This window comes from Stegastes partitus, unplaced genomic scaffold (assembly GCF_000690725.1).
Source record: "Stegastes partitus isolate 25-593 unplaced genomic scaffold, Stegastes_partitus-1.0.2 Scaffold1474, whole genome shotgun sequence".
NCBI classification, from domain to species: Eukaryota; Metazoa; Chordata; class Actinopteri; family Pomacentridae; genus Stegastes; species Stegastes partitus.
Genome location: NW_007579205.1, coordinates 128,710 through 146,552, shown reverse-complemented (window position 1 = coordinate 146,552; position 17,843 = coordinate 128,710). Strand labels below are relative to the sequence as shown.

Genomic DNA, 17,843 nt, shown 5'->3' with positions numbered 1-17,843 from the left:
TTTGGAAGCAGCTTCAGACGCTAGAAAAGGTTAGATTTTACTGAACAACGCAGCAGAGAACAGCAATATGTTTTCTTAATTCTTTCCATGCCGGTGCTCGGTTGCAAAATCAGCAATAAAACCAAAAATGAGCCAGAGATATGATTCCCAATTAAATACATTTTATCCCCCCCCCCTTCCCTCGTTAAATTCGGCTTCTTCTTTCAGCGGCACACTTTGAATCTCCGCTGTGCTGTGACAGCTGCGTACATACAGTTTAATGTCAGGACTATCAGATAACCTTTATTATGCCCCAGGGGGAATTTATTGATGAGGCCGAGTGCTTTCAAACAAAAATTAGCCGTATATCACAGCAGGCAAGGGCAATTAAATATAACAGGAGTGTCAAAGACAACGCAGTAAGAGTAATATCCGCCACATTAAGTAATGATCGTAGTGCCACCATCAGTGCAAGTAGTTGAGGTTTAAAGTATTAATTTATTGTTATTGGTGTCTTGGAGGCAGCACGAGGGGCTATAAACCAATAAATGACATGTTATCACCTTTAAAGTTGATATGCGTCCTATAAATGTAGGTTTTGGGGCATTTTTTGTGCTTTTATTGACAGAGACAGTGAACACAAAGTGGAAACATTACCAAAGAGAGCAGAGAAAGACAGTCGCTTATTCACAAAACCAGCAGGCAATATTCATTCATTCATTCATTCATTCATTCATTTTGAGTCACTTGATGAAAACAGGTCCAATATTCAGTCCTCTTTTTGCTCTATTTTTGGTCTCCACCATCGTGACAAAAATATTTGATTGTATAGCAGCTAAATGCTAACCGTTCTTCACCTACTAGTTTTGCCTGCCTGCTATGTGGTAGCTATTAGTTAGCGTACGGTGGCTTTAGCTGAGCTTTTTAGCTGAGAATAGATGTCTGGGATGACCGAGAGGGAACCGAAACAAAGAGCTGAAAGACGCTTGAACACTCCGAGGAGATCTGCAGGGTTCAGAGGAGGATAATTCTCTGTAAGGTTATTAATGGTAAATGGTAAATGGTCTGCACTTATATAGCACTTTTCTACCTTTGCGGCACTCAAAGCGCTTTATAATGTTTCTCATTTACCCATTCACACACATTCATACACCAATGGTGACAGATACATACAAGGTGCTGCCATTGGGAGCAACTTCAGGTTCAGTGTCTTGCCCATGGACACTTCGACTGTGGAGGGGGCGGGGATCGAACCACCAACCTTACGATCAGAGGACAACCGTTCTACCACCTGAGCCACAACCACTCTTATATTGACTGGTTTCATTTTCTATCCTTTGGTCTTCTGTGTCAGAACCTTGTGGGACTGATGGCGACTGTCCACAGACTTCATGGTCACCTGGGGTAACTACCAAACAAGGCACCTCTGGGCAGCTGTGGCTCAGGTGGTAGAGCGGTTGTCCTCTGATTGTAAGGTTGGCGGTTCGATGCCCGGCCCCTCCACAGTCGAAGTGTCCTTGGGCAAGACACTAAACCCGAAGTTGCTCCCAATGGCAGGCATTAGTGTATGATTGGGTGAATGAGAAAACACTGTAAAGCGCTTTGAGTGCCGTTAAGGTAGAAAGATGCTATATAAGTGCAGACCATTTACCATAAACATATATATTTACTGCAACAGGCCATACTGTGATCTACAGGTAGGAAGGGGAGAAAATTAAAAAATTAAAATTTTAGCGTTGAACCTACAACAGGCTGCATCCCAACCTCTGCCTTGTTGACTCATTTATACTCCGTATAGCGTAGATGCTCTGTAGTTTACTACTGTTACCACTATAGGTTGCTCCAGGGTCAGCAGTAAATTGAGACCAATCGATAATATTGTGTCACCAATAATCAATCAATTTTACATTCCCCCCGACAGGCCTAGCACCTCAGAATAACAGTTTTTTCATTTATAAAAGTGACAGTACGAGCCAGCGCTTAGACGACGGACTCTGCTTTTGTTTCATTGTTGGAATTTTTCGATTGTGCAGAAACGAAACACTCAGTTTAATAACCGCTTTATCAGCCATTTGCCAGAAAAAACAACTATTTTGAAAATCGTTGGAAATTTCAAACAAAACTATTTGCAAATTAACAAAAAGAAAATAACTGTCTTATCTCTGCTTTAATTCCCTTCAAACGCTATCTTGGGTATTTTCTATTTTCTGTCTGGCTGCAGTATTGTTTCTAAAGTACGACATCTCTGTACATTAGACCGCAAACCATGTGTTGTGTCTATTAGCTGCTACGGCTGTCAGATAAGCAAATGGGATGTAATGTGACAAATGATGTGCAGGAACAACAGATATGACAATTCTTGGATCGGGATTGTCAAACATTGTTTCGGTCGCTATAGGGAACAGCATGTTTTTGCACGGATTACTGGAAGAGTGAGGTAGCGAAGCCAGACAGATGGTGATAGCAGACATATCCTGGACTTGTGTCTAGGTCTACTTTTTTTTTCTATGTCCCTTATTGCCTTTAAAGAATCTTTTGATGTGCGACTAAAAAGAACCAAGAGTGCTGTGTGTGAGTCAGCAGCAGCAGCAGCAGCAGCTCTCTTTTGCAGAGGAGACTCATTAGTAATATTGATTCAAATCCAAAAGATCCAGACTGTGGCGCAGCTACAGTATGTTGCTCTTTATTCATCTGAGGAACGGACAACTTTTTGAATGGACATCCGGGGCCGACATTAATCAGGTTTCTGCTGTTGCGAGCAGCAGCAGCAGCAGCAGCAGTTCCTTTAGGATGCCACATTTAAATGTCTAAAAACAGCAACTTAGCCACGATTTAAAAATCACCAAGATCATGAGACAAAAAAACCCCAAACGACTAGAACAAAGTCACGCTTTCTTTTTTTTTGTTTAACTTTGGGGATTTTTTTCATACTTGGCTGCCCAATTAATCTTATTTATACGGTTTGGTTTCCTTAAAGTCAAACACAGTCACCTCTTAGGATTTCTTCTCTGTTGTCCCAGTAATTACCACAATTTAAAATGGTTATTTTAGGCGATTATTGAGAAATAGGATCCAAAAAAAAATCCCCAAACTGAGAGACCTCTCAGGCCTATTAGAAGCCCCAAAGACTCAAAACACATTACACAAGGTATGACTTCAGTATCTTCAGTCCCAGCACCAGACAGGCACCATGTCCACTGCTCAGATATGGTTGGATGCTAATTAAGGACACAAATGTGAAAATGTGAAACTTCAGGGGGAACAATATGAGTCATTCTGATTAATCCTTTTGGGAGCTCGACTGTCTACAAAACCCGTCCAGATAGTTGAGATATTTCAGTCTGGGGCGGCTCAGCCAACTGGCCCACAGACTTTTTCATCCTTAGAGTCATGACAGTAGTTTCTATTCTTAACTTTCAATCAGTAATATTTCATCTATCACTAACAGATGGTTTTAACGTTCCCTCCAGCAGCATAACGCACCTCTAAAACTGCTCAGGATCGGCTCGAGGAACACGACCAAGAGCCCGAAACGCTCAACCTGACCTTCAAACTCCCCAGATCCCAAACAAATCCGGCGTCTGTGGGATCTGCTCCACCTCAAAACCCACTAGATGAAGAGGATTCGCCGCTAACATCCACTGGCACTACGGGGATCTGCATAATATTGGGCAGATGGTTTTAATGTTGTGGCTGCACTTTTTTTTTTTTTTTTTTTAACTGGAGAATAATGATTAACTGGGATTCTGCTCCACTTAATCCAGATTGATTAGGAGTGGATGTGCAGACGGTCTACAGTTTATCACAGATACCGTCCAACTGTTTCTCTTGTTGCCACCAAAAAAAAAAAAAATAAAACCATTTGGAGGATGCTTTCATCTAAAGCAGCTCATTGTTTGATGAGTGCCTACATTGTAACTCCGGGAAACAAATCACTTCCCCTGGTGGGCTAGCCCACATTGTCGATAAGACATTTGGCAAGAAATCAAGGTGAGAACAAACATCAGCTGAGTGTCTGCTGCACAGAAGAGCACTGTTCTCACTTGTCATTAGTGCTGGATAAGAGAGGATTTCTGGGAGTGCTGGGCTTCGCCTCGTACGAGTCCCTCCGCAGCCTGAAGCACGGCGCAGAAAAATGAATGATTTAAGTCCGCCTGCATGAAATTTAGCACTCGCCGTCTTGCTGTTGGATGTTTACAACATGAAATTGTCTCTTTTATGCCATAAGAGAAACTCTCCAAAAAGACTGTGCATAATAGACCAAATAGTGCAGGAGACATTTAATAAATCTGATGCGAGTCTTTTTATGGCATCTCATATCAGCCCTTCATTTGCCAAAAGATAAAACCGACTGGAAGCACACGAGTCGAGTGTATATTTCCCACTCTGATATGTTTGTCTTTTTGTTTAAATAGCGCCGTGTGAAGTTAAAGGAAAAGCGCGAGTGTCTTTTTGCTCTCAATGGGATTTTCAGCTGAGTGCTCTCTATAGCCTATTTTATTCTGGCAACATAAACAGTGTGTGTGTTAGAGGAACAAGATGAAAGGAGATGAGTATGAAAGCATTACATCTGGCTCGCTTTCCTCCTCTTTTTTTTTCCCAGGAATCAGCCATCAGCCGTCAAAAATAATTTAATGCCGTGGTTGGTGCCAAATTAAAATGCAACGCCAGCTGGTGCAGACTGACAGAGCAGCTTTCAACTGGACATTTCTGTTGTGTTTCTATGATGCTGAGCTGAAGTTAAGACATATAAACTTCATCCAGGAGTTCGTATATATCCGGATGGACGGCTTGAAGGACGCCGAGTTACTATTTTTGCAACAAAAAAAAAAGAAATCGTCCTTGTAGTCACTTAGAAACGGGAGGAATGTTATTTGTGACTGAAATACCGTCGTTCTTTATTCTCAGTGTCTGTTTGTGTGTAAATGCATCTTTTATTCACATCCAATTCAGCTCCTATTTCATTATTAACCACATATTCTTTAAATCCCATGTTTCCAATAGCATCTGTGCATTTATAATCTTTATTCATGTCCGTGTAATTACACCAACATGAAGAAGTAACCGAAGAACACGACCTTAACCGTGAAAGAAAATTCTATTGAAGATAATTTCCTGCTTAAATTGGTGTGTTTCTGTTCTTTCCTATATCTTATGCATCCACCATGTTGTGTTGTGCTTATTTAGGACACAGAGGCTTCACTCTCTATTTTTTTTTTTCCTTGTGTGTGTGTGTGTACGCCTGTGTCAACGTTGCATAAGTAACACAGATAAGACTTACAAAATAGCCTTTGTCAGATCCTCAGGCTCCAGCAGAAGCTTTGGAGTCTGTCTGTTTATTTGTGTGATAAAATCACAAGCACAACAGGGGAAATGAAAACCTTACAGCCTTGACAAAATGATCTGTTGGTTTGATATGTCCAGTGGGCCTCACAAGATCCACACGACACCCACATACTTAAAAGCTGCAGCGAAGCCACGCTTGTGAATACAAGGACTTTACAAAGCTGCCGGTGTTCGTGGTTGGAACCAGCAACAAGGTCAAGAAGGAGAGCTGGCTGCAAGTAAATAATGCGGTTTCACATTACACCTGAGAGACATCTGAAAAAGACAGCTGTGTTCAGTTCATCGTGTCGCGGCCTTACCGTAGACGGTTTCTAACTTTGGCTGCATACGTGCTTGTGCCAACAGTCTTAGAACACATTATAAGCTGCTGCTCGAAAGTCAAGGTGTGAAAGATCTTTTTTTTTTGACCTTGAAAACAATCATTAGTAAAATGTTAACTCAAGGTTTTAAGAGGTGTGTCAGAAAAGTTCCAGGACTGGTGTCACAAAAGATGTATTTCAAACTACAAACTAGGAGTTTTCTCCTTCAGACCATCAACTAGCAGGTCTACAAAGAGATCCTGCAGCTTTTGCTTCGTTCAGAAGAGGCAAGAGTTGTGTCAGGACGAGTCGTGGCTGCTTCACCATGACAACGCGCCTGATCACAACGTCCTGAGCTGAGAAGAACATCTCCGTGCTGGAGCAACCTCCCTACTCACCCCATCTGGCTCCGTGGAATGTTTCCTCTTCTCCAAGCTCAAGGGGGTCATCAAGGGGACCCGTTTAGAAGATGGCTGTGACGACGGAGCTGAGGAGGATCCCAGAAGAATCCTTCCAGGAGTGCATGACGGCGTGAAGAAAAGGCTGGGAAAGTGTGTTAGACTCCAGGGGAATTACTTGGAAGGGGAAAACTTGTAGTTTGGATTTGAAATCTATCTCCTGTAACACCAGTCCTGGAACTTTTCTGACACACCTCATATATCAGTTTTTTCCAGTGCTTTTCTGCTACATATGCATATTTGGCTCTGTGGTCAAGGATTATTGATAACTGAGTTTGTAAACTGGTGTTATTAGTTTGCTAACTTACAAGTAGCAAATTAGCATTGTTTAGCATTAACCCTGTCTTATATTTTAATAGTACTATATAATCTAAAACAGCTTGACATCTGAAATATGTTGAATACTTAGTGACTCCCAGATAATAATAATAATAATAATAATAATAATAATAATAATAATAATAATAACAACAACAATAAAAACACTTTATATGAATGTATATTGAATTTGTGAAACAGCTATATTAAATATATGAGCAAAATGTTGCCCTTATCCAAAGTTCATACGGTCTTTTTACAATATGTTCTCATAACTACTTGGTCTTGATTAAACATTGAATAAAAAAAATCAATGATTGATGATTAATGATTAATGATAACTGTGCTTTATAGACCCACCATCAACCCCGACCACCTCAGAAGAACACAGCAGCTTGTGAAGTCAGAAAATACATTCTCCTTACACATAGTTCATGCATGTTATGGTTAATCTGCAGTAAGTATTTGGAAATTTATGGTATTTTTTTCTTTTTTTTTCCATTTCTGTTGCTTACAGCCAACATGTATCTCCTCTGAGCCTTTTCTTAGTCGTCTTGCATCGTTTTGTGGTCATTTAGGGTCTCATTTTGGTGGTTTTGCTTCTTTTTGTGCTCTTTTTGTGTTGTTTTGTTGTTCTGTGTCTCATTTTCGCCATGTTGCATCTCTTTATTGTCATTTTGTGCTCCATTTGTTCATTTTGTGCCCTTTCTCTGGGGTTTTTTTTGCAGGCAAAGACCAGAGCATCTCTGGTGCCCGTTCAGTTTTCCATTCATGGTTGGTCCTGATACCTGAGCCGGGATCTGAGGAGCATTTTCACTCTTTTGACTGAGATTATGTATCGTCAACCATGAAGTGAATCCACCAACTGCTTTGTATTGATTGTGTCCTGAAGGCTCTCCTCTCCCTCATGGGTTCTTCAACTGTCCTTTTCTATTTTCTTTGTAGTGCACTTCTGAAATATGTCTGATTTTATATTTCATCCAAAGCCATTGGAAACACATTTTCCAGGATGGTGAACAGCTTATTGTTCTGATTATTTATTAAACTACTACTACTTTTATTTATTTATTCATTTTTACAGCAACAACACAACCAAGCAGGCAAAACACTACAAACAACAGTTTTAATTAATTTTAATATTGGATTTTAAGACTGATGCTGATGATGTTCTTCTGTACTTTGCTCTCTTTACTCTACTATCTGTACCGCTGCCCTCTGTAAACCTTTCTGATTTTACCCCTGATACTACTGTTTGCAGAAATCACTGGCTGTACAGTCACATTTTTCACTGTTCTGTGTTTGATATTATGCATATATTGATTACCTGGACCTCAATTGTAGCTAATTACAGTTAATTATGCTGCTATACTGCTCATACATGGTTTTCAGAGAAGCAACACACATCGCATTGTTCTAAAATCAGTATATTTTCCTTGTTGTGCTCTTTCAAATCCTCCTGGGTCCATGTGTGCTACACTGTGCGGTTCTGTTTGGACTCTGCCACCATTAATTAACCAGCAGGAATTGAACATAAGGAGGACAATAACAGACAATAGACAGTCACAGCTTTTTTTTTTTTTCTTTTCTTTTCACGTTCCAATTGCTTCCGCTGAAAAAAAAAAAAAAACGAATTGATCCGCCCGTATAGACAATGGAGCGGATGGCTCCGAGCCAAGACGGGCCACGGCTCGGATAAACTGCAGCCAGCGGAGACGAGATGTAGCCGAGAGTGGAGTCACGCCGAACAGGTAAATATAGGCTCTTAAAATAACCGAAGAAAGTGAGTGAAAATATGTGGAATTATAACGGCATTACGGAGCTGTGAAGTGAAGATGTGCAGGCCATCTGGGCTCAGTTCATCTGTCATCTTATCATCTGCCTTCAGCTCGCCGGTTCTGCCCTCCACTTGGCAGAGATTCCTGCTGCACAGCTGGCTTTACAATCTCTCTCTGTCTGCCTCTCAATCACGGGAGTGTAGACGCTGCTTACGCGTCCACTTGCATGCGCGCTTGTTTACCTCATTCAAACGTGTGTGCAAACCTATAAAGTATGGAGACATTTCTGCAGTTACTCTGCCGCAAATGCACCTAAATACGTTAACCTACTAACAAGGAAGTGGTGCACAATTGTATTCAAAGTGGAGGAATGTCATGAATAAATACATCAATGATCAGTGGAAGTTCAAATGAGAGGTGGTTGGGATTCTTATTATTGACTGACTAAATCATACATCTACTCTACATGCTTCCTTCATAAATCCGAAGCTTAAAAAATAAAACTTTTTTTTCTCCACCTTTTTCACAGACACAGTCGCTGATTGATTCCAGCACTCAGCATACATGTGTGTGTTTGTGCGAGAGTGTGTTTGCCCGGGGCAGTACTGTGGGGAAGGCTATAATAGGTTTCCATTTCTACATATGTAGTGTAATGCTCCCTGGCAGCAGCAGGAGTGACAGTGTTTGAAAAGGTGTTTCACATTTGAACTCATGTCACACTACATGCACCTGACTGGCGGGGTGCACCCACACTGTTTAACCTGTCTGTTTGTAACCCGCCACCCTGTTTGTATTATTGATTGTGAGCGCGTACGTCTCTGATGAGTTGCATTACAGGACAACTGAAGAGAAGCTTCTGTTGCAGCAGATCTGAGTAAAAATGCCGTTAATACAGCGCCGGCTGGGTTCTCCACTACTTAGAGGTAAAGACCGTTGTTGCTGTAGTGAGGTTATCACCACCACCCGCTTGGAAGAGGACTGAGAGGCGTTTTTAGAGGTCCGGGAGTGTGTGATTTTAAAAGACATCGAGTTCACCCGGCCAAACACTGAAGCCTTACAACAAAAAAATAACCCTACCAGCAGTAAATGTAACCTTAAGGGCACCAGAGTTTAATAGCAACATTTCAAAGCAAGAAAAAAAAAACAAGGAGTGAATCTGCACACATCTTTTGCATCCTCCTGTAAGTAAATTTGCACCGCTGACCAACAACAAACCACCTCGACAGTAATGACCTTTGAGAAACGGGGAGCCAAAGCAGACGAAGCTATCAGTCAACGCTTCAGCTGCGTTGCAAGATCAACTTTTATTTAACCTTCTCTGCTGGAGCAAAACGCTCCATCAAAGTTATGAGACAGGAGTCGATGGTACAGATATATAAACTGGGTTGCCAACTTTCAGCCACCTACCAGCTGGAGTGAGAATCAGGGAAGGCCGAGGAGGGGCGGAGGCTGATAGTAAATTAGCCAAGAAGAAGAAGATGCTGCGGCGTATTCGAGGGGAAAAACCTTCACCCATAGGCAAGGCATCTATAATTCATTTAACGCTGAAGATTCTGTCCATGTGTGATGATTATTTAACTACAGCCACTTATGGCACCGTAAAACCGTTAGTAGACGAACTGTTGCCGTATTTTGGTAACTACTTGAGCAGACAGACCAAAACCTGTATGTAGTTATGGGTATAAATCATTAAAATATCCTGCTGTGAGACTGTGAAACTGAAAAGTCTGTGGAACTGAAGCCTCTGTTGAGCCATGTGCGTAACTACACGCAACTATTATGCTGTGCTGACGCTCATACGCTGCTGTCCGACGCTATATGATCCTATAACAGACTCTATCTCCATCACGTTACAGCTGTACTTTTGCAAGGGTTCAGTTTGTAATAGACGTGAAACTGTAGAGCAAAGTGAATGAGGCAAGGCTAATAAAACATGTTTTATGACTTTGGAGGGGTCTGTATGTACGCTTCTGCCAACTAAAACGCACGCTAGCTGTCTTTTGAAACCTCCTGCAATGTGGTAGTAAAATGTGTAGAGAAGCCCGACATTCGGACGCAGAGAAAGACTGTTTAAGAGTCTTTTTTTCATAAATTAGGGGCTTTGAGGCTTCCTCTTGTTTGGCAGTGTGAGAGTGTGAGACTGAAAGCGGGAGTCTTGTGCCAAAAACATGAGAGTTGGCAACCCTGATGTAAATCGTGTGAACTAATTGTCCTGTTAGCAACCAACCCAGCTACTATGCTAATTGATAGTCAGTTAGGTCTAAGAGCAATTGCAGACTGTGTATAAAAGATGGATGCAGCCTCTTGGTTTTAAAAAGCAAAGCCAATGCAGAAGTCACTTTAACCTGCATTTTAACTCACAGCCAGCAGGGGGCGACTCCTCTGGTTGCAAAAAGAGAGAAAATTATTCTATTCGTCACTTGATTTGCTAGCTCACGTGACATTTTCCTGAAAAATTAATGGTCTCAATTGCTAGTTTCATGTCTAATTCAATACAACATGATGCTCTGTTTGTTAATTATGGTCTCATGTGGAGTAAAATAAAGCAGTTTGTGCTTTACGGTGAAAATCCTATCCAGTTGACAAAACCAGTAGATGATGCTACAGTGGCTACGTCCATCTTTGCTTCACACTAGAATGCTTTCATATTAGTAGTTATCTCATGGTGTTTTAACACTATGTTAAAAACCTTTGGTGCTACTTAACCGGGCTGTGCTACTTGTTGGTGTGACCAGGAGTTGAGCTAAAACCGAGGCTGGTTGAGGCCACCGTAGCCAGCTTTGATTTAAAGAATGTTCAGACCTCTTTAGAGACTTTTTTTCTTCCCCCCAAAAAAACCATTTAGTAAGAATGATTTTGTTTTAGCCTCTGTTCAATGAGCAGAGGAGCAGCACAGTTAGCCGACAGTCGTACGTCGACCACAGACAAACAGGGTCACCAAAGACCCAAACAGAAGCTGTGCGCTGTGCGACAGAAAAAATACGAAAGATCTTCTGTCGCTTTTAACTTTCTCTCTGATCTGAGTGATTATTTTAGATGGAAATGCAGCCAACATCCCAGCATACTTGTTTTTTGTCTTGAACTCACGTGTACAGTGAGATGAAGCTTTATAATAAGTATTCTATTGATGCAGAGCAGCAGCTTGGACAGAGATTAACATGTGATCTTAAGAGTCCGTCAGTATTTCATGCTCATTTCAAAGTCACACCAGAAACAGAAATAAAATATGTGAGTAACAACAGATTTACTGTGAATTCAGCAATGCTGGGTATTAAAATGCTGCATATGTGAGCACAGAGAGCAGGAGAGAAGGAAACAGGTGCTAAAGGCTAACACTGGTCAACAGTAGGCAGAATGCATCTCGTCATTTAACATCTTTTCCTGCAAGCTTGAGCTACTTTCCACTGAAAGTCAATGACAACACTTTGTACGTGTGTCCAGACTGGTTATCTCAAAGCCTGAACATATATTCTTTTCTTTTCTTGGTATGTTGATGAATTATAGTAATAAAAACTCAGCACAAGGACAACTGTTGTTGTTTAAACTCACATGGTCACGTGTTCAAAATGGCACCACGGGGAGCTTTTCTATCTATTTGCATCCATCTGACTGTGTTTACAATCACAGAACCTCTAAAATGTGCAGCGAATGCTTTTAGAGAACAACACAGTCGAGAAAAGACAGCAGAGCCGCTATTAGCAGAATTAGGAGGTTCTCCTCACCGGCTCATATTACATTTACTCAAAACTAGATGCCAGAAACAAGTCTGTTTCCTGTTTTGTGTACTGAGCACAGGACACGGCGAGTTGACAGCCGGCATCTGCAACCTGTTTTCGTTATCGATCACGAATGCGAGCCCATTCATCTTTGTTGAGTTATACTGTATTGAGCTATTGATTTCCCCGTGTCTGAAGCGTTTTGAGTCATTGCTCATCCCAGTTATGAATACACGGGACCTGTAAATCAAATAGCTCTCAGTAAACATCCATGCAGCACAATTCACAGCACCGCCGAGTGAAATAACATTATCCATACGGCATCTTGCACCGCTACCACCGGTAGGTCTACGATGTTTAAATAATCACAATAAAAATCCATATCACTGCGAGCGATTTCTCTCACCAGGGTGATGAAGGATGCACACAGGATATAATGGACTAAACAGAAGCAGATTGTAAAGATTACAGAGCAGCAATATAAAACTCTAATATACACCGCGGTGGGATGATGGGGTGGGTGGTTGTATGTGTGCGCGAGTGTGGCAGCAGAATAACGATTGGTATGTGGGTGAGGCTGTCAGAGCAAGGATTATAAAAAAGAAAAAAAAAAAAGAAGAAGAAGTGTGTCTGTATGGATGGTGTGAGGAGTGTGGGTGAGACAGTGTGTGTTGCTTTCCGTGGGGGATATAGCCGGTGGATCGCTCGCAGCATCTCCAGTCCCAGCGTCCCCGCGGATACATGTGTGTGCGGCGCTCGCTAGATTGGGCTGCAGAGTGAATGGGCTCATTAGCGGTAGCAGAGTAACACATGGCCCGGGGCACACACAGACACACAACACACACACACACACACTCTCTCTCTCTCCTCTCTGCTGTCTGTCTGCCTCGCTCGCTCGCTCACACACACAGTCACACTCCAGACTTGCATACTAATGCCCTTGGATTGTGAACACAACGAGCCTCATTTATAAAAGATTCTTATATTCTTATGCGCCAGCCCGGGCTTCGGCAGCGCGGTCCCAAGCAAAAAAAAAAAAAAGGATGAACTTATGAAAAATTGATCTCGGCGCCAAAATCAGCTGTTTACACGAATTCTCTCCAATGTTCTGTGATGTTAGGACGATTTTTTTTTCTCTCTCTCTCTAATGATTAAGTAGGTGACATGTTCCCTCAAGATGTTAACGCTTAACAAGAAGACAATAATGCGCAGCCCACACAGCACCCAGAGACAAATGGAGGAATGTTTAAAATAATGGTGCACCACCTCCAGAAAAGTTGATTTACTCCTGTCGATTAGCTTGTAGCAGCAGGAGATGCTCATGTCTTTTTTTTTTTTTTTTAGATTATCTTAATTAGATGATGAAAAAAAAACATCTCCAGACAAAACTTCTCTGAAAATATTTGTTTATTATTCCCACCCTAAGCTCATAATTGTGATATCATAATAATGTTTGTTCCTTTAAATGCAGAAAATATATTCAGGGCACCACTCAGCGCTGCCTATTGTTCCTACATTTACCAAAAAAAAAAAAAGTCCTCCAACCACAAAGACTGTGGAGGTCATTCGTTCCTCCCCTCTGACTGGGACCCATAGGAGCGTTTCCTGAATTAGCGTCAGCAGGTTAGAAGGCACGGATATTTTTCACCTCTTTTCGATTGAGACACCAAAATAACTGGCCGAAGGGAAAGATCAGGGTTTGGGTGTAAGAAAAGGGCATTTGTTGTCATTGTGTATACAGAACGATAGCAGTTATTACCAGTTTGAAATGGGAAATTAAAAGGAAAAGTCTGTTGAAGTCAAATGTTTTGTTGATCCATCCGTCCACCCCGACCTCCTCCCTGTGTGAACTTTGTGGCTCTGCTGCATCATCTTTTTATTTCTTCTTTTGCTCCCATTATATTTACAATAGCCAATAAATGGGGCTGTCAGAGTAACACATAAATATGATTTGTAATAAGCACAAATACTACTACCACCACCACTACTACTACTACTACTACTAAAAATATTGCACAGCATGGTCATTGTGCAATATCATCAATGACCATGCTGTGCAATATTTTTCTAAATTCATACTGTACATATAACTTATACTGTATATAAAACGTATCTTATTTTATATTTAAATTTCTTCTATTTTTTATTTTTTGCTCTTTATTTTGTTCTTTATTCTATATTGCACTGAAGGAGCTGCTCTTAATCACATTGTACATGCGTATAGTGACAATAAAGGTATTCTATTCTATTCTATTCTATTCTATTCTATTCTATTCTATTCTATTCTATTCTATTCTATTCTACTACTACTAATAGTAAGTATACCAAATACAAAGACTTGGAAACCGAGGTTGAGTGAATGTGGAGGCTCAAAACAACAACAGTCCCAGTGGTTATAGGAGCCTTTGGAACCATCAAGCAGGACATGGAAAACTACTCCAACAAAATCCCTGGCAACATCAACGCACATGAAGTCCAGGAAAAAACTCTCCTGTCTGCAGCCCACCTTCTCAGGCGGGTCCTTTCCATCAAGTAGAAACTCTCTCTGCCTTTGGACTCGGATGTGGAGAGAGAAAATCAATTACAGGAGTAATAATAATGATAATAATAATAAGTAAAAACAACCGATAGTGTTGGTTTTTATGCAAGGACGGTATGTAGACTTTGAGACGTTGACGAGGTAGAGATGATTTAAACAAACTCTGCAGTTTATATAAACTTTCTACTGATGTGTCACTGTTAGCCAGACGTGGTCGTTTCTTACTCCTATCGTTACGGTAATTAAATTAAATATGGACAAATGAAGCTTCTTGCAACAGATCTATTGTCAAAAAATGGAAATTCATTTAAAATGTCAGCCTCAACTTCACTTTTACTGCTACAAACGTGCATCTTCAGTCTTTTCTTTAACCTGCATGGACGTCACATTTTGGGTTATATTACCATAGAAGTTTATTTTTTCAATTTTCAATTTTTATTATTTTATCAGTATTATTTCATTATTCTTTATTTATTTTAAATTTTATTTTAAAATATTTTTTATTTAAAAAATATTTGTTTTATGCTATTTTTAAATGTATTTTTATTTTCTTTATATTTTTAGTTAATTTTAATTTCAATTTTATTTTCTTTACTATTTGATCGGATCAAATAAACAGAAATAAAGAGAAATAATAATAAAAAAAAAAAAGCATATGAAACAAGAGCTTGGGTCTTGAGAGGTATAATTATTTAGATTTGGATAATTAATACAAATGCATTAACACATAAGCAGAACTTTAATATTACACCTGCTTGAGGTAGATTTAACTAGAAGCTATAGCGGTCCCATAAATGTAGTAAAAGGTCTGATTTTTTCTCTGAAATGTCGAGCAGAAGTTTAAAGTTCTACAAATTAACACCCAAAGCACCCAAAACCTGCACTCATGTACTTTACATTCCCCGTAACAAAGGCTAACAAGCAAGCTAACAACGCAACGCTTGAAATATCTCAAAGGGAAATTAAAGAACAAGGTGCTGCACACTTGAATGAACATCAGAATGTCAACATGTTAAACTCGTGTTCGGCTGTAATGAGACGACGTTTAATAAAAGGGGCCTGAAGACGTTTTACTGGGTGACCTTCAAACATCAAATGTGCATGTATGTACACAGAATTTAATGATTCCTCCTTTGAATCGCAGCCCCTGCACGCCGAGACCCCTCTTCAGGTTTGACAAAGTTTCGGCGGCACAAACAGTGAGTACAAAGGACATCTGCTGTCTAAATGCAAATGCTACAGACTGGAGTGTGTGAGCGCAGGCTGCTGACTGGGTTTATCAAGTGGGCACCTGTCATCACAGATATTTCACTGAATTAGAGCCACTACACCTCCAGAAGCCTCCACGCTGACTGTATTCGCAATAACCTTCAACTATTACGACTCCTTAATGAATCTTTCATCCTCGGCGAAACACTTAGGCAGCATCCAGTAACTTAAATGTGCCCATCTTTTAGATTTAAGGCCAGAAATAATGCATCTGTTCCCTCCTGCTGAGGGGTTACGTGACTGAATCTGGCTCCGGTCGGATTTGACCTGCTCAAAAACAACTCCGAAAATAAGAATAAAGACAGAGAATCCTCCAGCACTGACCACGGCCGCCTCAATTGTACGTTTCAGGATGAAAAACATGTATTTATAGCTTGTTTTTTGGCTGATATTGAAACACTTCATTGACTTCCTTCTGCGAAAGCAACAGCGTGCAGAAGGATGACACCGCTTAGGTTTGTCTCTGCCAAAACAACAAGGCTCTCACACCACATCTGAAGAGCTGGTGTATGCAAAAGCAGCACATCTTTTTGCTCCATTATTTTGGACCGTAATAGATATGAAAGTGAGATGAGTGTTCCAACACTGTCTGGCTATTTGTCTTACCTCAGAGCTGTGCCTCTGGCTTTGGGCTTGTCAGACACCTGTCAATACACAAACACACAAACAACAACAAAAGTTATGCTCACATATTCAGCTTTGACAGTAAATTGTGGCAATAATATCAAAGTAGAGAACAGGAGTGAATCTCGTGTGACTGTTCAGGGTCTCTATAAGGAAAAAAAAAAAACCATTCACTGTGATCGATTGAGCAATTTAGCGATCGGCAGCGAAGACGGATCGTTTGATTGGAATCAATTCTCTGCACAGTGTCAATTAATTGATTGGCTCATTAATTAGATTAGATTCAATTAGGTGAAATTACAGCAGGGGACAGAGTAAACAAAGAATCAACTAAATCAGCAGCGTCAGGAGAAAAGCGTGCGAACAGGTTTTAATGAGCATCAGAAGCAGCTGCGTCTTCATCGTGGCCACAGAGTTTCATCGGGTCGTTCACTCGTCTGTTTGTTCTGAGACAAAGAAGAACTTCAGGAGTGAGAAGATATGAATAATATTACTGTCAACACCAAATGATCATGTATTAACAGTTACATAAGTATGGATTTAACTGAGCATGTCCACTATGTTTTATATTCACTATATTCTACGTATTGAATCACAAACCAGATTAGTCATAAACAGCAACATTAGTTCACTTATTTCTGCTTTTTAAGTTTGTGCTACTTTTTACCATCAGTGGTGACATTAGATGATGTTACTGAGAAGACCAAAAGATAAGAGAAACAATAAATAACTAGAAATGGGCATTTTTAAGTGTATTTTCAGAATATTACGAGACCTGTGGGAGCTGTTCTTCTTCCTCTAGTTTACAAGTTTTTGTTATGTTTTTTTTTTTCATTCTAAAAAGGTCACATTTTGAGAATATGTATTACTATCATATATTTACAAAAACAATGTCAAAACATTCTGAGAATTAATATGTTTTTTTTTTGTTTGAGAATAAAGTCATACTATTTGCAGAAAAAGGGGTATTTCTTTTTTCAAATCTAGTAAATTGTAGTTTTTAGTGATGTTTTTTCTTCAAAACCATCTCGCCAACATGAACCCAGTATCTGCACTAATTACACATTCTACTGTAACTACTGTTTAAAGCTGTTACAGATTATGCACCGACCCTTTTAATGTCCACTGAACTGTTTTATTGTCAAATGCACTGTTTTAATGTCCATTGCACCAAAGATACAATTTGCACATATCCATTTGTAAATATACACCATGTCATATATTCATGTAAATACCACAGTTTATATATATAGTGCCCTCCATAATTATTATAGTTAAGATGTGTTCTTTAGCTTCTAGTAAATTCTGTTTTTTTCTAAACAATATGGGACCACAATAAAAAAAAAGAGGAAAATTCCAACTTTAATTCAAGTGCATTTATTCAGTGTGAAAAAAATCCCACATTAAAAAATAATTCTTTGACATCAAATCATGTGTGCCACAATTATCAGCACCCTTGATGTTAATACTTTATACAACAATTCATTTGAGTTGAGTCGAAGGTTACATTTTTCTACAAT

General features: G+C 40.0%; 1 protein-coding gene across 1 annotated transcript in view; it reads right to left on the bottom strand.

Moving 5' to 3' along the window:
- LOC103370729 (AF4/FMR2 family member 2) overlaps positions 1–17,843 on the bottom strand; it is a gene marked incomplete at both ends in the record, with an annotated part of 152,514 nt that overhangs the window by 39,604 nt on the left and 95,067 nt on the right. The window contains one exon of the mRNA XM_008299866.1: positions 16,306–16,343. Within this exon, the coding sequence (XP_008298088.1) occupies positions 16,306–16,343 (38 nt within the window). The remainder of the gene's footprint in view (positions 1–16,305; positions 16,344–17,843) is intronic.